This window comes from Anopheles nili, chromosome 2 (assembly GCF_943737925.1).
Source record: "Anopheles nili chromosome 2, idAnoNiliSN_F5_01, whole genome shotgun sequence".
In the NCBI taxonomy this organism is placed as follows: domain Eukaryota; kingdom Metazoa; phylum Arthropoda; class Insecta; order Diptera; family Culicidae; genus Anopheles; species Anopheles nili.
This window is the reverse complement of record NC_071291.1, coordinates 52,818,919-52,837,352: the sequence shown is the minus strand read 5'-3', so window position 1 is coordinate 52,837,352 and position 18,434 is coordinate 52,818,919. Positions and strand designations below refer to the sequence as shown.

General features: G+C 50.0%; 1 protein-coding gene across 1 annotated transcript; it reads right to left on the bottom strand.

Moving 5' to 3' along the window:
- Positions 1-632: 632 nt before the first annotated feature.
- Positions 633-17,961, bottom strand: LOC128725908 (mucin-12). The gene is made up of 7 exons (XM_053819685.1): positions 17,623-17,961; positions 17,213-17,592; positions 16,269-17,167; positions 3,156-4,069; positions 2,493-3,022; positions 1,467-1,982; positions 633-1,381 (listed from the first exon to the last, which is right to left on the bottom strand). The coding sequence occupies exons 1-7, from the start codon at positions 17,959-17,961 to the stop codon at positions 1,084-1,086; spliced, it is 3,876 nt and encodes a 1,291-aa protein (XP_053675660.1). The 3' UTR covers positions 633-1,083.
- Between the last annotated feature and the right edge of the window lie 473 nt (positions 17,962-18,434).

The following is an 18,434-nucleotide window of genomic DNA, read 5'->3' as shown; positions in this document are numbered from 1 at the left end:
ATATGTTTGTCGTTTTAGCTGTCTATTAATCCACTTAAACTATAAACAAACAAAAATACAATTTTCTCTACGGGTGAGAAGCGAAATTCACTCGAATTACTGAATCCCTTCCGCCTGTTATGCGTTGCTTCACATTGAACTAAAATACTGATTTTGGTGGTTATTTACAATATGCATTTGCGCATCTATATTCTACGCGCATGTATAGAATATATCTAGTCCATGTTTAACATTTTCAATCAACGGTTTTAACAAGATGAAGAATGATTGATGCAGGATGGGGTGGAATGGAAGTGCAAATAATTTACTACCTCATCTACTTGTTGTGTGCTGTGCGCAATCCGTGCTAAGTACTATGCGGTTTAGGGTGTAAGAAAACGAATTTACCGCATCGAAAGTTTGCTAGAATACGAATATTACCATCCACTGGCGTTATTCATGGAATCTCACGGAACCAGTCGACTAAGCTAACGGCTTTCGTTCCCGATTTCATTAAGGGGAACACATAATACATCAGCTTGGCTAACCACGCAGCACAAAAACAAGAAAAAAAAACACCTCGATGGTAACCGTCCCCGGCTACAAATGGGTTTGGCGGCACGAGGCCATCCTTTTTCGAGGTTTAAGGAACCGCTTTACTACGACCGTCCAACGGGACGACGAGGACAACCACGATGACACTGCTGCTGATTGTTGCGAATTACCATCGAACGCATTGTTTTTGCACTGGAAACGTTTCTGCCACCGGGAGCGCAAAGATCGCCGATGCTTTTTGGCTACTTTAGACTGACCGAAACAGGCACATGGATTACCCGTTTGCCGTTGTGTCGTGGTAGATTGTACGTTTGGAGCTGCATGAAGCTGGCAGTAGAAATGACGACGAAAACTTCCAATCGTCGTATCGATGTTCGGTAAGCAACCTATGGCATTGTTGTAGGTTCGCAATCGCGCTCTTCTTCCACGCTTGTTGGTTATTCTCTCATCGTCACTGTGATCACCATTGTCATCTTCATCATCATGATAACCCTCGTCATTGTCGCCATCGTCCATTATCTCACGATCGTCGTCATCGTCGTCGAGCAGCTACGCGTTGGAGTATAAGTGCTCGTCCATCGGGCGGAAACGAACTCGCTGGCGATAGTGATACTCTTTGAGGTACGCCTTCAGGGATTTCGGTAGCGAAAGCTCGTTGATACCGTCATACGTAGTGTTGCTGACGATCGCGGCACGGCAGAGCTGCTGCAGGCTGAAGCTGAAGTTGCGATTCAGCGGGAACGTCAGCATCGGCTCGAAGAACATCACGCAGGATGGGTCCTTATAGTGCTCCAACAGTCCCGTCACCGTTGACGCCGTAAACACACCGGGATCACGAGAATCGAAGCTACAACAGAGAAGAAGGACACACAATTTCAACATTAATCTTCACGCTCCAGCAAACGCAATCGAGTTTCAACGACAATCCTTACCTGAACTTGTGATTGAACTGCTCAATCCGAGCGTGCAACGAGCGGCCGTACTTGCGGAAGGACACGGAAAACAGAAACTCCTCCTGGGCCGAGTCCCGCAACAGGAACGTACCCTCCGGTTTACCCTCAAGCAGCCGTTCCGCTTCATACCGATCCATTTTGCCCCAGTAGAAGCTACAGCTGGTGATCTTCTGCAGATCCGGCACCAGGCAGTGAATGAAGTCGACCTGTGAGTGAATGCGCAACCGACCGAAACCGGCACGACCCGCTATAGCACCTGCACACCCAGGATCAAGTGGCTGGATCAGCTTGTTCGCCATTATCAACCCTTGCTGCATTAGGTCGCGCGAGTAGAAGAACGCAATCGGATGGTTAGCTGCAGGTCCAGACGCTATCGTTCCACCGGACATTAGACGGCGCGGGTGGAAGTTGGGTGGTGCATCTACACCCTCGCGGATTTCCAACTCTCGCTGGATCCGAGCCCGTTCGTCGCAATCCTCCACCGAAAAGTCGTCACTGCAAGAAGCAAAAAAAGAAAAGAGTTATAATTTCAATCATCCACTTTTCTAACAAGGCGATGAATTCAACGTCAAGCTACAAGCGAAACAATTTCTGACCTTTACACAGCAACAGCCACAATCTCATTAAACTATTTCAACTCAATTTAAACTTTAAACAGTAGCCGAAGCAAGGCCCTCTATCACTGATTTAGCAATTATCAACCTAGCGTTACTGATCTAAATTGCGAATTAAGCGAAGCATTGAAATTTTCCCTCACACTTCGTTAGCTGGCTCGCTTTCTTCAAGGGTGATGAAGAACCGATGCGGTAAAAGCTTGCATCATCGATCCCGCCCGATTTCACTGAAATGTGTTACGAGTGCGTGCACTGCATCGATTGTTCACTTAGAACGACCCCATTTCCCGGAAGCACCCTTCAGATAAACTATCTCCAGCAGGTAACGCAAGAGCGCCACTTGCTTCTATTATTCCGCCCGATTAACCGCCGATTTCGTTCGAAAACATACCTCGTGAGATCAAACAGAACAGGTGAGTCGGAGAGCAGTATCACATCGTTCGGGGATGCGTGATGGTTCGGGCCAATCGGAAGCGCACCGAACAGGGTCCCACTTCCGGCCGGTCCAGCCGGCCCATGCGGTGCCCCAGCCGCCGTGGGGAAGAAGAACGGTTGATGCGGATCGGCGACCATGGCGGCGGTTACCGCGTGATGGTGGTGATGATGGCCACCGCCGGGCAGCATCGAGGCAGGTAGCAAGGATTCCGAACCGAGCGATAGCAATGGCGCTGGCACATTAGTGAAAGGTATCGGCGATGAGCCACTGTTGCCGCTGCCTGGCCGAAGCGAACCCAGCATATGGAGATTTAGTGGCACCAAGCCGGACCGTTGCATCGCTTCTTCTAGCCAATCGGTGGCTTCCATTCGTCGCGGACCGGCCGCAGAGGTCGTTGTGGACGTTGGTGCCGCGGGTGATGCCGGTGTCGGTGGTGGCGGTGACTCGCTCATCTTCCGATACGCCGTGCAAACGCACGAATCGTCCTGGGGATGCAGAAAATGGATACAAAGTTAGTTAATCTGCTGCAACGGCGCGGTATCAAACACGACGGAGAAACACTTTCCACAGGTGCTAATGCGTGTGCATCCTTCGGAAAACCGATCTCCTGCTGCTTACCTTATCCGAATCTCCCTTGAGCAGCTTCGCCGTTACGCCACTCGTTATCAGCGAGCTTCCACGAAGCGATGAGCCACCACTTCCCGATGCAATACTGTTGCTCATGGCTACTGGTATCGATGCGTTCGCGGACGATCCGCAACCACTCAATGCAGCAGCCTGTTGTGCCGTCAATGCTTTGGGCTTCGATTTTTGTCCACCGGTGGCTACCGATCCGCTACTAGTAGCCCGTGACTGTCCGCTGGATGATTTACCGTGCCCGACCGCGGCACCAGCCGCTCGGGACAGTGAGATTGAACAGTTCAGTGCTATGCGCCAGTTGGGTTTCTTCGATTTGGCACTTCCGGTAGCGGAGTTCACCTCTGGAGCAGTAGCCGTGCGGCCATTTTTGGATGAACCACTTTTTGCGCCCTGCTGCTTATGTCCTCCTCCGCCCGATATCCAGTTGGTGAACGATCGCTGATGATGTTGCTGCGGCTGCTGATGCTCCGAGGATGTTGTGGCCTCCGTGCAGCAGTTGCCAGTGGAGGTGCGAGCGTTCGATGAACGTGAGCGTCTTCCGGCGAGTGATAAGGAACTGAAAAGCGTAGCCGCAGCGGAGGATGATTGCTTGCGATTGCAACACGACGGTCCAGTGGTAGCCGTTGTTTTTGATCCAACCGTCGACGAGGATACACCACCGGTCGGAACCGTGGTCGTTTGTGAACTGTCGTTGGTGGAAAATGCTGAACTCGTCGGTACCACCGCACTGCTGCTGCTGGCCGTAGTTGCTGCTGCTGCTGTTGTGTGCTTCGAGGAATCGTCTTCCACCGCAGCGGTCCGCACGACGTCCTTCGTAGTATCGTCCTTGCCAGCGCTTATGCTGGCTGGCGTAGTTCCAGTAGCCGACGAGGATTCCGGTGAAGATGAACCAGCTGCGGGAGAACGAAAGAACAAGCAAGAGAGTGTGTGTGAATGAGTGAGACAGAGTAGCGAATGCGGAGCTATTCGGAGAGCGCAAAATGGGAGATATCCTTGCGGGCAACATAGCGCTCCGCAGTAGCAGGCAAGCATGAGAGCATAAGCATGAGATTCGACGACGCGTTAGTGAGCCTGCGAGAGACAGAACCCAGAGGCCCTGTGCACGCAACATGCAGTCGGAACGAGGCAGTCGAGAGAAATCTTATTAAATTGGAAGCACTTCCAGGAACATCGGGGTTCACACACAGCCCAACCGTTCGGAGCCTTCTCGGTGTCCCGGAACGCTACCGCTCGCCCTCGGGGCCCGTGCATTGTCTGCGGGTTCTTATGCGCGCAGCAGTATCCTGTTGCGTTTCCTCGGACCATCAGTGGTAGGATTCGCAACAACAACAGCAAAAAAAAGCACACACATAAAAGAGATCCACCCTTGGAGGGGTTTTCGAATGTGCGTGAGCTGCCCGTTCGAGCGTGTTAAGCGCAGGATCACAACTACCACGGGAACGAGTATTTGAAGACCTGATCGCAATCCTGCCGGCAGGCTGTGTTGTCAAAAATCAATCACCATACTTTGCGCGCGCGTGTCTATATAAATCTTCTCCCTTTTTTGGGCTTGCCGTTATTGTGCCAACTTATTGTGCCAACGCGGCGCAGATTTCGAGCAAGAAATCCATTTACATAACTGTTGGCGCTTGACGGAGAGGGAAAGAAATAAAAATACCCATTCCCGGAACGGGCGACAGGACGAAGCATTTGCAAGGGCCAATCAAGCTGGACCTTTCCAATCCCACCGGCCCAACAATCCGGCGTAGTAGTACGCGGAACACAAATTTCATATCTATGATTCCACTTTGTTTTCAGTAGCGCCACGGCGGAAAACCGCCACGAGCGGTACGCAAGCGGTTATCGGAACCGATAGATGGATGGTTGGGAAATTCCCGGAAGGTGAGTGCCGTAAACATTTTGGAACATTTTGAGTGCGTGGAAATATGACATTCCCAGGAATATGCACGAAACCACGCGTTTTATCAGCACTAGATGGTGGAAATTGCTTTCTCTGTACTCTTAAAACTTACCGCAGGAACCTAATGAAACCACTCACAAACCACACATCCGCGGATTGAGTTCGTGTGGAACGGATTTTTCATCCAAATCCCCATCAAACCTACCCCGGTAGGATGATACGGAGCAAACAGAGCAAAGCTAATCCGTCACAGTGTGCATCATTGCCAATGCCATTTTCAGGACAATCAAATCGCTGCAGTCTCTCTCTGTCTATTTTCAATACACACATACACCACATACGCTAGGTGGGTCGAAAGATAGCTTTATATAGTCCTTCGGTGGGTTTGCCACACGGTCAACTGGAATACGCAGAAGGAAAACTAATCTGTCAGCAAACAACTGCCATGAAACGATCCTCCTTTGGTCCACAACACAAACACCCACATGAGGCCACATGACCCCACGTGAGCGACATCCTCTCGGGTTTCACCGCACGTTATGTCCTTACGAGCATTTCATTCCACCATCAACGCGCCATCGGGGGATCTTCTTCAATCATCCTTTTTTGTTTTTTTTTTTAAGTACAAAATTCAATTTAACAAACACGAGACAATGTTGCTGATGGTCTGGAAGGTAGAGGGCCAAGGTCTCGCTGTATATCCTTTATCAATCCCACACCCACCCTAGCAGCGCATCCTTCATTTGCATGCTTTCCGACATCCTGGGTTCCAGCGAACCGCAACCAGGGAATGTGGGCTGGAGGAAGGCGACACAAACATTTTGTTCGTCCTTTAATGAATAGGTGTGTCTATCGTAGGCGACCTTTCTCCCACACCTTCGCCGAAGATTTACTGATTTCCTTCCGTGAACGTGGAATTTAAAGTAAACACGGCACCATCATCATCGTCCTTCCATTCATCCTCGTTGACATCCATTTTGACCCGAGCAAGCGAGTAGGCGCTGTCCCACCGATGGGAAATGGCCGTCCGAATCTGAAACCGCTCGTTAGCTGGGCACCGTTTGATCCTCTTTCGCGGATCTGACCTTCCCGGTACGACACTCCGGAAACACAGGAACATGCAGAAGGAAACAAAAACAAGGACCCATCAACCAACTCGAACACGGTGGAGAAAGATGATGGTGATCACCTTCCGTGAAGCTTCGCTTAAAAATTAGCAACAAAAAGCCATGCGAATAGACGTCACCTGACGAACACATCGGCCAGGTTCGTTGAATAACTAAGCATCTTCAGCGGGAGAACATCGAAAAGGTCCCGCCGGTTCAATTTGCATGCCCTTGCGCGGACATTTCGCTATCTGTTTTGGTTGCGGATTTTGTGACAAACGGAGAACACACGCGGAATCGCATAATCTCCTATCGGAACGTGTCACGCAGTCACGTATATGTCGCCCATTTTCGATAATGGATCGTTGTCCGGCAAACCAGTTCAAAGGTTCCGAACATGACCCTCTCGGTACTCGCTCGTCAACTGACGGGAACCGCAACGATGCCTTATCATGCAGCTGTCAAAATGCCGCACTTTTCGGGACAATCGGCGGTCCTGTCTCTCTCTCTCTCTCTCTCTCTCACAGTGCAATCTCGGGGTCCTTGCAGCTGCTGCATTGCAGATCGGGGCTTTCGCTTGAAAAGTTCGCTACTCGGTAAACTTCCTACCACCGACCGAGATTGAGTAGCCCCCGATCATAACGAGAGGGTCGCTCTTTCTTTTTTTTTTCGGCATCCCACTTCCGCTTGCGAGTTTCACGAAATGTTTGCACTCGAAATCGCTAGCGCAAGGAACCGCGCCACTATCACTCAAACGTCCCAACGCGAACAGCGATAGCGAAACGACAAATTAATGGCTCGCGCTTGCATTACTTGCCGGACCGAGCCATGGGCGATTCATTTTTAATTTAATTGTCCCAATCCCCGGAAAACTGTAATTTTTTCCTCCCCAATCGTTACCGATTGGACGGCGCAGATAAGACGTTAGCTATAAATTTATTGCTCCCTCTTGCTACCAGTTCCGTTTTGGAAATCAGGCACACGAAAAAAAAACGTGTCGTCCGATCGAGTGAACACAATCGTAGAATATAATTTTCAAATCTAATGCGCGGTTCGTGTTCTCTCGTTTGAGTCGAGCCTGAAATTTACTCCACAATAAGCCACAAATGGCGTACGAAGAAGAAAGGTAAGCTGGAGCCTTGCTTATTCTATTCACACCTAAACTACCCTCCTTTAGCGACAGGTGAACGTGCGAATCCTATTAATCCACCGGCAATAGAAGGAAGCAAAATTTAATGATCCTCGATCGGCACGTCCGGACGCGACACGGTTCGGAAACGCGCGGCCCCATCCTGGACAGTTGTGTAGCAATTTCCGCCATTGCTTGTCATTATTTTGGTGACCATATTTAGCGATCCATACCACCATCAACAACAGCACAAGAAAAATAAACCATGGAACTGGAGTTGCGCTAATTTTCGCTACACCGGAAAGCGAAATTAGCGGCTCATTAAGCTATCTGCCCGAGTGGATTTGGGGTGTTGGATTCGATGGTGGTAAAAGAGCACCCTTCTTGTGGATTCCGAATTTCTAACCCAACCCCTCTAACTGAAGGTCTAGACTTTCGGAACAATAACTTAACGACGGCACTAATTATTTGATTGAAAGTTGCCTCCGTTGTTTCGTTGGGGGGGAACAACATCCACCCAACAGACAAAAGGTAGGTGTAATGCTTTAACATCGCCTTAGAGCACTCTCGAGGGAATCTCGCGCACAGTATAACGCACAATTGCGCGCGTTTAACGTGCACTTTTTCCCACCATTTGACCCGTGTTTCGACGAACGCTCGGATGGTGGCGTATTTATCCAACCGAGCAACAGCTCTACAACATCAGCCAACGCCGGTAAATGCCACGTGCAGTCGGAATAGCGCGCAAATCAAAGCGAATTTCTAAACTAAAATAATCGCTTCCAGGGAAGGCGTGCTTCTCTCGATATACGTGTATTTAGACAGATGACTCCCGGGATCAAAGCAAGGAGACGTTTTCCTGGGAGTTTCTGCCTTTGATGGTCACCACTCAGTTCGTCCTCCGGGTGAGGAGGTTTGGCAAGTGGAAATGAACAGTCTGGGGTACGTTTTACCGGCTGAAACACCTCGTTTCGTGGAGAAATCGCACTCAATTCCACCGAACTGTTACCGACCCACTATCGAACTCTGTTTGAAGTTGGCTCCTGCCACAACAGTTTTCCTTGTACTCTCTCTCTCTCCCTCTCTCTCTCTCTCTCTCTCTCTCTCTCTCTCTCTCTCTCTCGCGTGCATTTGGCTCTTGGAGGTATAGGAGAAAGATGATAGACCGCTAACCCGGCAAAAGTACACCAAACTATGCCAAGAGATTCGGGTGAAATTGTTCAGACATTCGATCTAAGAATTTCACGAATTCCTTCACCGTACGCGGCGAGTATAACGCGGCAAGAAAAACGTTATCTCAAACAATCTAGTCTCGGGCGAACGTGCACCGACGATTACCGGAAAACGAAAGCTTATCGGGTGCTGAAAGCTGGTAGCGTTTCCACGTAAAGCAAACACATGCCTCGCATGAATCGCTTCGACTTTCAACATCAGATTAGCGGGGCTTTCTGAGAAAAAGTGCTTTCGCAACCACGAAATACCGTACGAGTGGTGCTCCACTATCTATTCTAAGATTCTATCGAAGTTAATCGCAAAAAGAAGCATAACCACAACTAGCCTTTTCCCTCTGCAAATAGGTGCTTGGGTCTGGAGGAATCCCTGATTCATTCTCGGCTAGCAACACTCCCGTCAACTATGAGTAAGGTGTGAAAATATATCGTCCGAGAACGAACTGCATACTAACATGCCCCTTATTTCGCAATATACAGGGAAATGAATCACCTGCAAGTGTAAGGGGAACAGCATGACGGCAAGCGGCAAAATTAAAAGTTTAAAAAAGATCCGACTCCCTTTCGTTCCAGACGCGCCTGTCTGGTCTGTCTGGGCCGGAATGTCCCACTTCCAAGACCCAAGACACATTCAGCGCCACTGAATGACTCATGGGCAACGAGTTATTCGTCTCATATTAAATACCCCGCTCTCGGTGGATTACAGTGAAAGTATTTAAAGCAACCCGAGCCACGGGCTCACTGGCCGGGAAACGTTCTGGAGAACGAATGAGCTCTTCAAGTGATGATTGCTTCGACAAACATTCCGCACGCCAATTAGTGCGAATTTCCCACCGCATTCTCACGCGCGTTCTCCCAGGCATTCATCACTTTTCGTACGAACCTGATGACCAATAAACTAGCCCCACAATCGACCACGTTTGGATGCAAACGTTGCCCTTCTCGAGGTACAAGGGGCCCTTGACTGGGACGTTTGATGAAGGACATCAAACATTCTCAATTCCCGCATTCAGCTGGAATGAATGGAATTGACCCGATGTCGTGGAAGCAGACAGACGATCTAACTCTTCTGCAGGCTCCACCATCATGCCTTTCAGGATGACTTAATTGCGATTGATACTGGTACTGCGTACCGAATCAACTTCTGGTAATTACTGCTACTCCCAAGCTAAGGTCACCCCCAGTGATCTCCCGCATATAAAATGACCTCAAGTGCGCGAATGCCCGCTATCAATCTTGAACAAGTTCAACGTCCCATCGTCGTTAGCGACAAATCCGCCCGCTGGAGGTTTAGCTCTGATGCAGTACCAACCTTTACGTGACGACGATCGAGTAAGCTGAAGTGGACAGATCATGTCCAGGAAACGTTTATGCCCCATCCTTGGAGCGATGGCAGGATTGGGTCACACGTGGGGAAAATTGAACTCCTGCAACCCTACTTCACAATGTTCTACACCACTTACACCAACCAAAACTTGAAATGCGCTTGACAGGAGACGCGTAATCACACCGAACTGCACTTGCACGCGAACAACATTCGAGTGATCTTCGATTCCAAGCGCAACACTGTCACCCTGCAACGCCGTAGAACAACTGCATTAATTCGGCGAGCAATCTTCACTGATATGGTGGCGCACGCGCAAACATATGCCCGTCAGCTGCACGAGCGAGTGAGCAAGTGAGTGTGCGAGTGAGAGAGACAGAGAGAGAACACACACACACGCGAGATGGTGACGCATGCCCGGATCGACGAGAACGGCGTGCTCGCTACACGTTCTTTTCCCGACCCCCGGCCGACTGTTTCGGTTGAGGATGATCTCGTGGAGGGGTTGATCACTCCTTCGAAGAGCGATCGTACCACCAGCAGTCAATTTCGTATTAGGCACCCTTGAGAAGGGTGCGAAAGCAGCAACGAGAGAAGAAAGGAAAAAAAACAATCCGACCCCCGTAGCACAACTGGCGACGCGAATCGGGTGGGTCGTAAAATCGCGCGCGCACACACCCCGAGAAAGATGGCGCGGGTTTTTCTTCTGTACTTTTGCTCTCGACGCGTTGGTCTGTTGGACTGACTGACTGACCCGATCTGGGCCACTTTCAGCTCCGAGAGATCGACAGAACAGAGGACTGACAGGCTGGAGGTTTATCAGCAAAACGCCCGTCTGCCCTGGTTCCCTGCCTTCGTCCTTCGTGGGGGGTTGTGTTTTTGTCCCCTGCGTGTTAGAAGAGACGCGAAAACGCTCAGCACTTGCACCGCAAACGGGAGCACAGCACACAAAAGCATCGATTCATGCACAAGGGGTGTGTGCGAACGAAAACACGCACGATCCTGTCCGATCCTGGAGGGCCATACGCGCGCGTACATACTCGCGAACAGCTGCAGTTGTTTACCGAAACTTGGTGATGGGCATCGTTTTTTGTGTTCATTCTGCCTTCTCTGTGTTTAATCATCTATCAACTTGAACTGTGAAGGGGTCCAATCCCTCCGGGGGTCACATTCGTCGTGCTGCATTGTACACGAATTATGTGCGCCTTATTCAATCCCTATTCTAACACGCCTAGCTTGTGAGAATCCTCGAAGAAGCGCATTAATTTATGCGCATCATCAGTGCCGTTTTCTAAGCCCAACTTCCGCTCTAATCAAAACCCCCCAATCAGCATGCGCATATGTTTGGGTTATTGGGACTCCCAGAAGAAAAAAAAAATGTGCAACTTTGCCACTTGACCCAGGCCACAAACAGGATTACAATTCTCGCATAAAGCGAGCGCACGATCGCGACCGGAAATTGCGAGCGATAAATAACCGATGAACTGGGAGAGTAACCGCTGCTGCATGTGTCAAATATTTCCCATCTACAGCCCAAAAAGCACACGCCATTCGTTCGTTCTCACGCGCTCGTTTAGGAAATGATGCAATAATGCGCGACCGGCTGTAACAAAAGTGGTCGCCGCCACTTGGAGTGCCGCATGAAGACGTCAGCCGGGAAAAAAAGGGCCAGATAGCGATCGCGCCGCTGCCTGACGGCCCTCAGCTGCTAAGGCACGCGAAATCAGAAACCCCGAACATTCTCGAACGAAAGCTCGTGCAAACATTCACCGCAAACAAGCGTAAACATCTCATCCAATTACCTCGGAAGGAAAGCGGATCGTTAGGCTTTTTTTTTCTGCGCCTCTTTCTAGCCTCCGTGTCGCATAATCATGTCAAACATTGACGCTTGATTGCGCCGTTGCCGTCACTGGGGGTTCATGATTGTCGCCCGATCGAACGCGATAAGGTAGGTAATGGCAATTGCAAACTCTTCCCCCAAAACGGGTACAACATGCTTTAGAAAGTTTTTAGAGGTGGAAAATGCAATCAACTTTTCGATGGTTATCGATGGCGTGAAAGGTGACACGGTCGCCTTTATTGCATCCTGTTTTAATGGGTCCTTCTGCGCTGCCAGAACATTTCGATTGACACCGTGTTTTCGCATCAACCATTATCACACACATTCTGCTGTTATGTTTATTCTCAAATCCCCGGAGATCCCTACAAACTATTATTCCACCGAGGATGACGTGCGAAAGAAACGATTTGATCCAGCAGCAGCTTTGCGTTATCTTTTAAGCGTTCCTTAGGAATTTGCCTTATCACACTCGCAAAGCCCTTACACGTTGTTCTTATCGCGTGGTGCACACACACACACAGTGCCATGTACGCCCGCAATGCATTAGTCATTTAGTTATCGGTGGTCGTGTCTCAGGTCCACAAATAGCGCACCTCCCAAAAAGGGCCGGCGTGGAGAAAACTACTACGCAACAAACCACCACGTGTTACGGAAAAGGAAGGACAGTGACGAGGGAGTCTCACCCTATGAATTCGGGCCATTCATTCATAACATTTTTACTCAATGAATGCGTGGCAAACAGGAGGGGGAAAGCGAAACCGCAGCCATGATAGCGAGAAACACCACCACGGTTTGGGCGCGTAAGACGGACCCCGCGAGTGATAAGAAAGTGAAACGCACACGTTTTTCCTCGCTTCTCAGGCAATTCATGCGCACGGAACGAACGTTCAATGATAGCGAAAATGGGCACAAGTGAACGGAAAGAAGGAAACGATTGAAGTAATTGAGCCCAGCACCAAGCACGGGGAGGGTTGTTTCCTTGGGAACCAGAAGATGACGCCTGCTTCGTGCGCTGTCTTGAGACAAAAACCGCCTGATGGATCCTTTGCCTGATGGATCACATTATCATATTGAGCCAGCGGTTTAATTCAATCAAACCTAGTTCTTGCTTTTTTTCCGCGATAACCAGTCGCGGCTTGGATGAAGCGAGCGAGTGATTGCATTGGATGCGATTGCAGCTAGTCTTGGGAGCAGCGATTTTACCGTCACGGGATTTTTTTTCTCGATATTACTTTTGAGCGATAGAAAAAGCAAATTTTGATAAACAGTACAGCATTTTACCCACTCGTTTCCACGAGCTATTTGTCGGACAATTCTTGCAACTAAACCCGCGCAGGTTGGCCCTTTCCTAAGGTTCTCAGAACGGAATGGGAATAATATTTCCAACCAGTGCAAAAGATCAAGCACGATCTTCACAACGGTATGATATTTCTCGACAATATTTCTAGAAGGACCTCTCATCCATCATCCCCCAGCAGCACGATTCATGTTCCATCTCATTTATGCTCGAAATTACCGGAAAATGACAAATTCTGCACAAACATCTTGCTGCTTTTCGTAAGGATCAAAAGGAATAGTCCCGAAAGAGCACTCATCCGAAGGATGCGGGTGTCCTTTTCACCAGCATGTTACAGAAGCGGTGTGAAAACCGTGACAGTGATTTTTGGGATTTAAAACCCAAAAGCGCTAAAGGGTTGGTCCCGTTCCTCTCTCCGGAGGCTCACCCATGGTGTCCCCTTGACCTCGATGGCTTTACCGACACACACGCTACTGTTAGTTGATTGCAGCGCACCGCAGAGCCATATTGCACCGTTATTTACTAGCGAAAAAACAAAACCTCCGTTACACACCCGTAGGGGGTTGAAGCGGCGTAATGAAAACAGAAACCAACCCTCGTTGAAAGGGTGACATAAGGCGGGCGAGGCGACGGTACTGACCGCTAGGAGAAGGAAGGGTTTAGAGGCAAACACATGTCCAGCGAACAACACGAACAGAGACTTACGAGCAGGATACCGAGCTCTGCAGGTGTTCGAGCGCGGTGGTGCTGATAACGCAACACTTTCCCGGAATTGACTCACATTTCCAGGCCCGACGCTTTCCGGGAAATGCTTGTGCGCGCATGTGTTTGGTGAGAGCTCGCTGCGCGTATGCGTAGAGCTCGGTGGCTCGCTCGAAAACATACGCCATGTACAGTTTTCTGCCCGTGGGGTGGGTTTTCGCTTCCTGGAATGGGTTCTCCCTTTAGCCTTTGTCTGAAAGTCTGCCACCAGCCACCGGTGGCCAGCCAGCTGAGGGCGCAATTTCCCAAAGGCATCCTTTTGTCCGTACTCTCTCACTCTATCGCGAGACAAAAAAGCACTTTCAGTACGCTGTCCGCAAATAATGCTACACCTTCTCCTCTTTGGCAGACGATTTCGGCGAAATGGAGGGTAAAATTCATTTCACGACCACCACCCCCAACAAGGGGGAAAGAAAACTCAGTTTCCGCGAAATACTCGAGATAAGCATCGAAGAAGGAGAAAAAAAGGGGGTAGCACAAGAGCACCCGCACAAACCGGCCCGATAACGTGAAGGGGGTTCGCTTCTTTTCGTACGAAACTGCGCCCTGGTCGCAAGCGAATTCCTGCGAACTGGTTCCATCCATCAAAGTGAGGTTTTTTGAAACCAACCAGCAAACAAGCAAGCCTTCTTCAGCTTCTGCTTCACGATCCAACTCCCATTTTGCTCCCGACGAAGAGACGCAACCCGACAGCGGTGGCAGAGCGCAAACGACGACACTTAATAATGCATCATGCTGAGGTGGTCCTGAGCAGACCCTGAACCAAACGAACCATTAAACTGCGTTATTGGATATTACTTCCGTTGTCTTCCGGCTGCTTGGGAACACAACAAATACGATCCATCGTTTGGGGCTCGCGTTTAAATTGCGCGATATTACTATTCCGCTGAACGACGGTGTATCAACGCGAGAGGCGGCTCAATCTCAACCCGCACCGAGCCCGGTACACCTTTCTTCGAGTGGTGCACTAATGGGAAAACGAAGCGTAACGTTTTCCACGAAGCTTTTCCAGCTGCAGCTGACAGGGACTCGAGGGCTGGATTTTCCATTTCATCAAAAGCTCGCTCGTTCCTTCGCATGAAGTACAAAGAAGGTTGGTTGAAGCTGACGGCGTACAACTCCTTTACCTTGCAAAGTTCGACTCTGATGGGATCACCGGCAGATGGCGCGCGCGCCTTCACAGGCACGAGTATCACACTCACGCCAGAAACGCCCGACGATGCTGCAGAGGTATTACTTTCCCGGGGAGGATCAAAACACAACGCCCGCACACGAAAGGACGAACAGGACACGCCACCGAGCGACATCAAAACCAGCTCCGAGTGCGCGAAACAGCTCCATGAAGGTTTGGTGAGCCACCTCTGCTGTCTAATGGGATTCAGTTCCGTTTCGGCTCCCACGCAAAAGGGAATACCTATTGCTAGATGCGATCAAAGTGTGCCGGGAGAGAGTACTTCCGGAAAATTTCTGGGCTCCCTCATGTCATCCAGCGTTGTTGGGACTTGAATGACGCACCGATCCACCCACACAGCCGCTTTAGGTGGGGTGGTGTAAGTTGCATGTCCCACCGCATCGAATGCAAAACAGGGCACACAATGTTGCATGAATTTATCATTTCCATTTCCTCGCACATCTCGCATTCTCTGGTTCATCTGCTTTTCTTTTCGCTGCACTCTAAATGCCATTAAATATTAACAAGCTCGCCTCTTCAAAGCCACTTCAAAAGCTAGTTTCGAGAACTGCTATATATGCGCACTGAAAGATCGTACATCACTTTTTAATATTGCTTTTTCGTGGAAGGCCCGTTTGCTGCGACCAGAAAAAAGTGATTGTAAATTCCAACGGCTCTATGCGGGTGGGTTCAAGTCAAATGATTTAAAAAAACTTACTTCCAAATCCACTGGCCTCGCACAGCTTAATCACACAAACACGAATGCCTTCTGAGCGCGATAGGAATGATATTTTATTGGCCCAATTTCTGCACATATGTCAACCGGCTAATATTCGATTGACCTTAATTCTCAAGATGATTAAGAAAATGATTTTAATAATCGCCATACTGCTCTCTCGACTCAAGCACCTTTATGCTTTTCTCATTCACATAGAACCAACCGGAATTAACTAGTCATCCAGAGCAAGAGAGATTACTCTTAAATACCATGTGCACGAATCGTAAGCTAGAGGACATTCTCATTACAACGTGCGTGGCCTTCCACAAACGGTGATGGTGGTGACTTGCATCACCTCGTCACCCCGTAAATGGTTCGACTAAGACCAAAAACCGGTATCGTCGAGTCTTCCTCCCTACCAGTCACATCGATTTGTGCCCTTCCGAAGGGCAGTTAAAGAACCGCGACCAACTCGAGCCCACAGAGATCGTTTAGGAATGGTTTATGGCCAGTGCATGACCATATCGAATAACTTCCCACGATCCAAGGGCTGGCCATTCCTTCCCTTACGCGTATTGAGCAATTCGTATAATTCGTCCATCCCTCGCCAACTTACCTGTTGTGTTGTCCAGCTCCGATGAAATCTGATCACCTCCTGGAAGGACCGTGGGGCCGTTATCTATCGCCTGCGACGTCTCCAGCACCGGAACAACCGCGTCAGCTCCTTTACCACCGTTGGTCGTTACTTCCGACGGTTGGTTAGAGGTGTTAAGAATCTTTTCCTCCACCTCACCGACGTTTCCGTTGTAGATGGAAGAACCCGCGGCGTCAGAGCTTCCGTTTAACAATCCTGCACCAAGCGTTCCCTGAGCGTTAGCCGCCATTGCCATTGCACAACATGTAGGACACTCTCCAACACTGTTCGGGTGTTCACCACCACCCATCTCAAGCAGATTGTTGTTGCTTGTGTTGCTATTCTGCTGTCCCGCTGTACTACCGAGCTGCAATCCTTCCAGCTTATCCTTAAGATCGATGTCAATATCAGTCAACAACGGACCGGCCATTGCTGATGACGAGTTTGTAAACCTCACGGTAGATCCATTACTACATCCTGCTGCTCCTGTCAGCCCACCACTCGATCCCGTAACCCATTGGGGACGGTTCTGTTGCTGTCTCCAATCTTCTCCAGCGATCGCGCAATCTGGCGGTACCAAGTCACCGATCACACCCGCCGCACGGTGATGATGATGCAGATGATGCAAATGCATCAGATGGTGATGATGATGATGGTGATGGTGATGATGATGGTGCAGATGGCGCAACCGATGCAACAGATGCCCAATCGGGGAGGTAGGATCGTGTGCATCAAACATAAGCGACATCGATGGAGCAGCGCCCGATGAAGCTGCTGGCACGTTCCCCCCATTCGGCATCGTAAGGAAGTTGGAAGACCACATCGCCATACTTGGAGTACTGGACGTACTGAACGATGTTGTTGATGTAGGTGTCGCCGTGCTGGTCGGTTGTGAGGGTACGTTTGATCCTGATCCCGACAGGTACTGGGTTTCGTTGTTGTTTAGCCGGTTTTCAATCGCACGATCATTACTGCTGATCACTGCTGGTGCGTTGGTTTGGCAGTTACACACCGCTGTCACTGGTTCTCTTGCTTCCGGAGCAGTTTCATCAGTGGCTGAGGCATTCGATGGGTTCAAATTACCATTCTCCAAGCACGCACAGCTTGGTGCCGGTGTTTGCGATCGGGAAAGTGAACTACCCGCTTGTGGTTGTGTTTCAATTGTTCCAGCTGCATCAGCAGTGTCATCATTGGTGACCACCGTTGGGGAATTCTCCGGTACCGTCGCCGGTGTTCCATTCGCTTCCATTTTTAGCATGCAAATCGTGATGGTAACGGAGCTTTTTGCGCTATCCTCCGCTTCCAGCTCCTCCTCGGTAGGGTCAATTCGTTCAACGTCGCAGACAGCACGTCCCACGCGCTCGACGTCACGTTCGGTCACGTTCACTGTCGCGACGGGCGCATCGACACCAACGACCAACTGCTGCTGGTCGTCCTCTAACACGTCAGCAATGTTGTTGCTGGTGGAGGATGGACCCGCCAACCCCCGTTGTAACTCCTGTACCACCGATCGATGTTCAGGTGTCTTCGATCCCACGTTGTCAGGCCTTGTTGCGGCTTCTTTGACTACTTCCTCGACACCGGGAGGACCACTTTTGAACGTTTTTCGCTCCTTCTTGTGCTTCCGTAGCTGGTGCTTCTGCTCTCGCTGGAGGCGGCTGTGTTTGCCCCCCATGAGTGTCCGATCCGATCGTTCGTCTACGACTGGCGATGTCTACGACGCACTTGGTGCACGCACGCACGCATTTGGCACACCACGGGACAACGACGACGACGACGTAGATGACGTTGGAGGTCTGTGTTATGCCGCTGTTGCGCAGTCGCACTTTCTACCCGACGCGTAGTCTCTCTTCTCGGCGCCGCACGTTTTATTATGCCGCGTGTACGTGTGTCTTTCTTAAAAAATGGGGTACTAACGTAATGTACAACCCCCTCCTGGGGGGTGAGTCGGGATGAGGAAAAAAATCCCCCTGTCGAGCAGAAAGGAACCTCCTACTCGGACGTCAAGGCGTTCCTGGAAGAGATTAAAAATTTTATTAGATTTTGTTCGAAATACACTCCCCAGGCAGCTCTGCGAAACCGTGTTGTCACTTTCTCGGTTGTCTAGCGCGCGTGGTCGGCGCTAAATGGCGTCTAAACCGACGAAGT

What these genes read in the sequence shown, in the direction of transcription:
- LOC128725908 (XM_053819685.1), bottom strand. Translation starts at nt 17,961, where the DNA reads ATGGGGGGCAAACACAGCCGCCTCCAGCGAGAGCAGAAGCACCAGCTA. An exon ending in TGGGACGTGCTGTCTGCGAC is followed by an intron (nt 17,593 to 17,622) that starts GTTGAACGAATT and finishes ACCGAGGAGGAG; the next exon opens with CTGGAAGCGGAGGATAGCGC. An exon ending in GTTCTGTTTGATCTCACGAG is followed by an intron (nt 1,983 to 2,492) that starts GTATGTTTTCGA and finishes TGCTTCTTGCAG; the next exon opens with TGACGACTTTTCGGTGGAGG.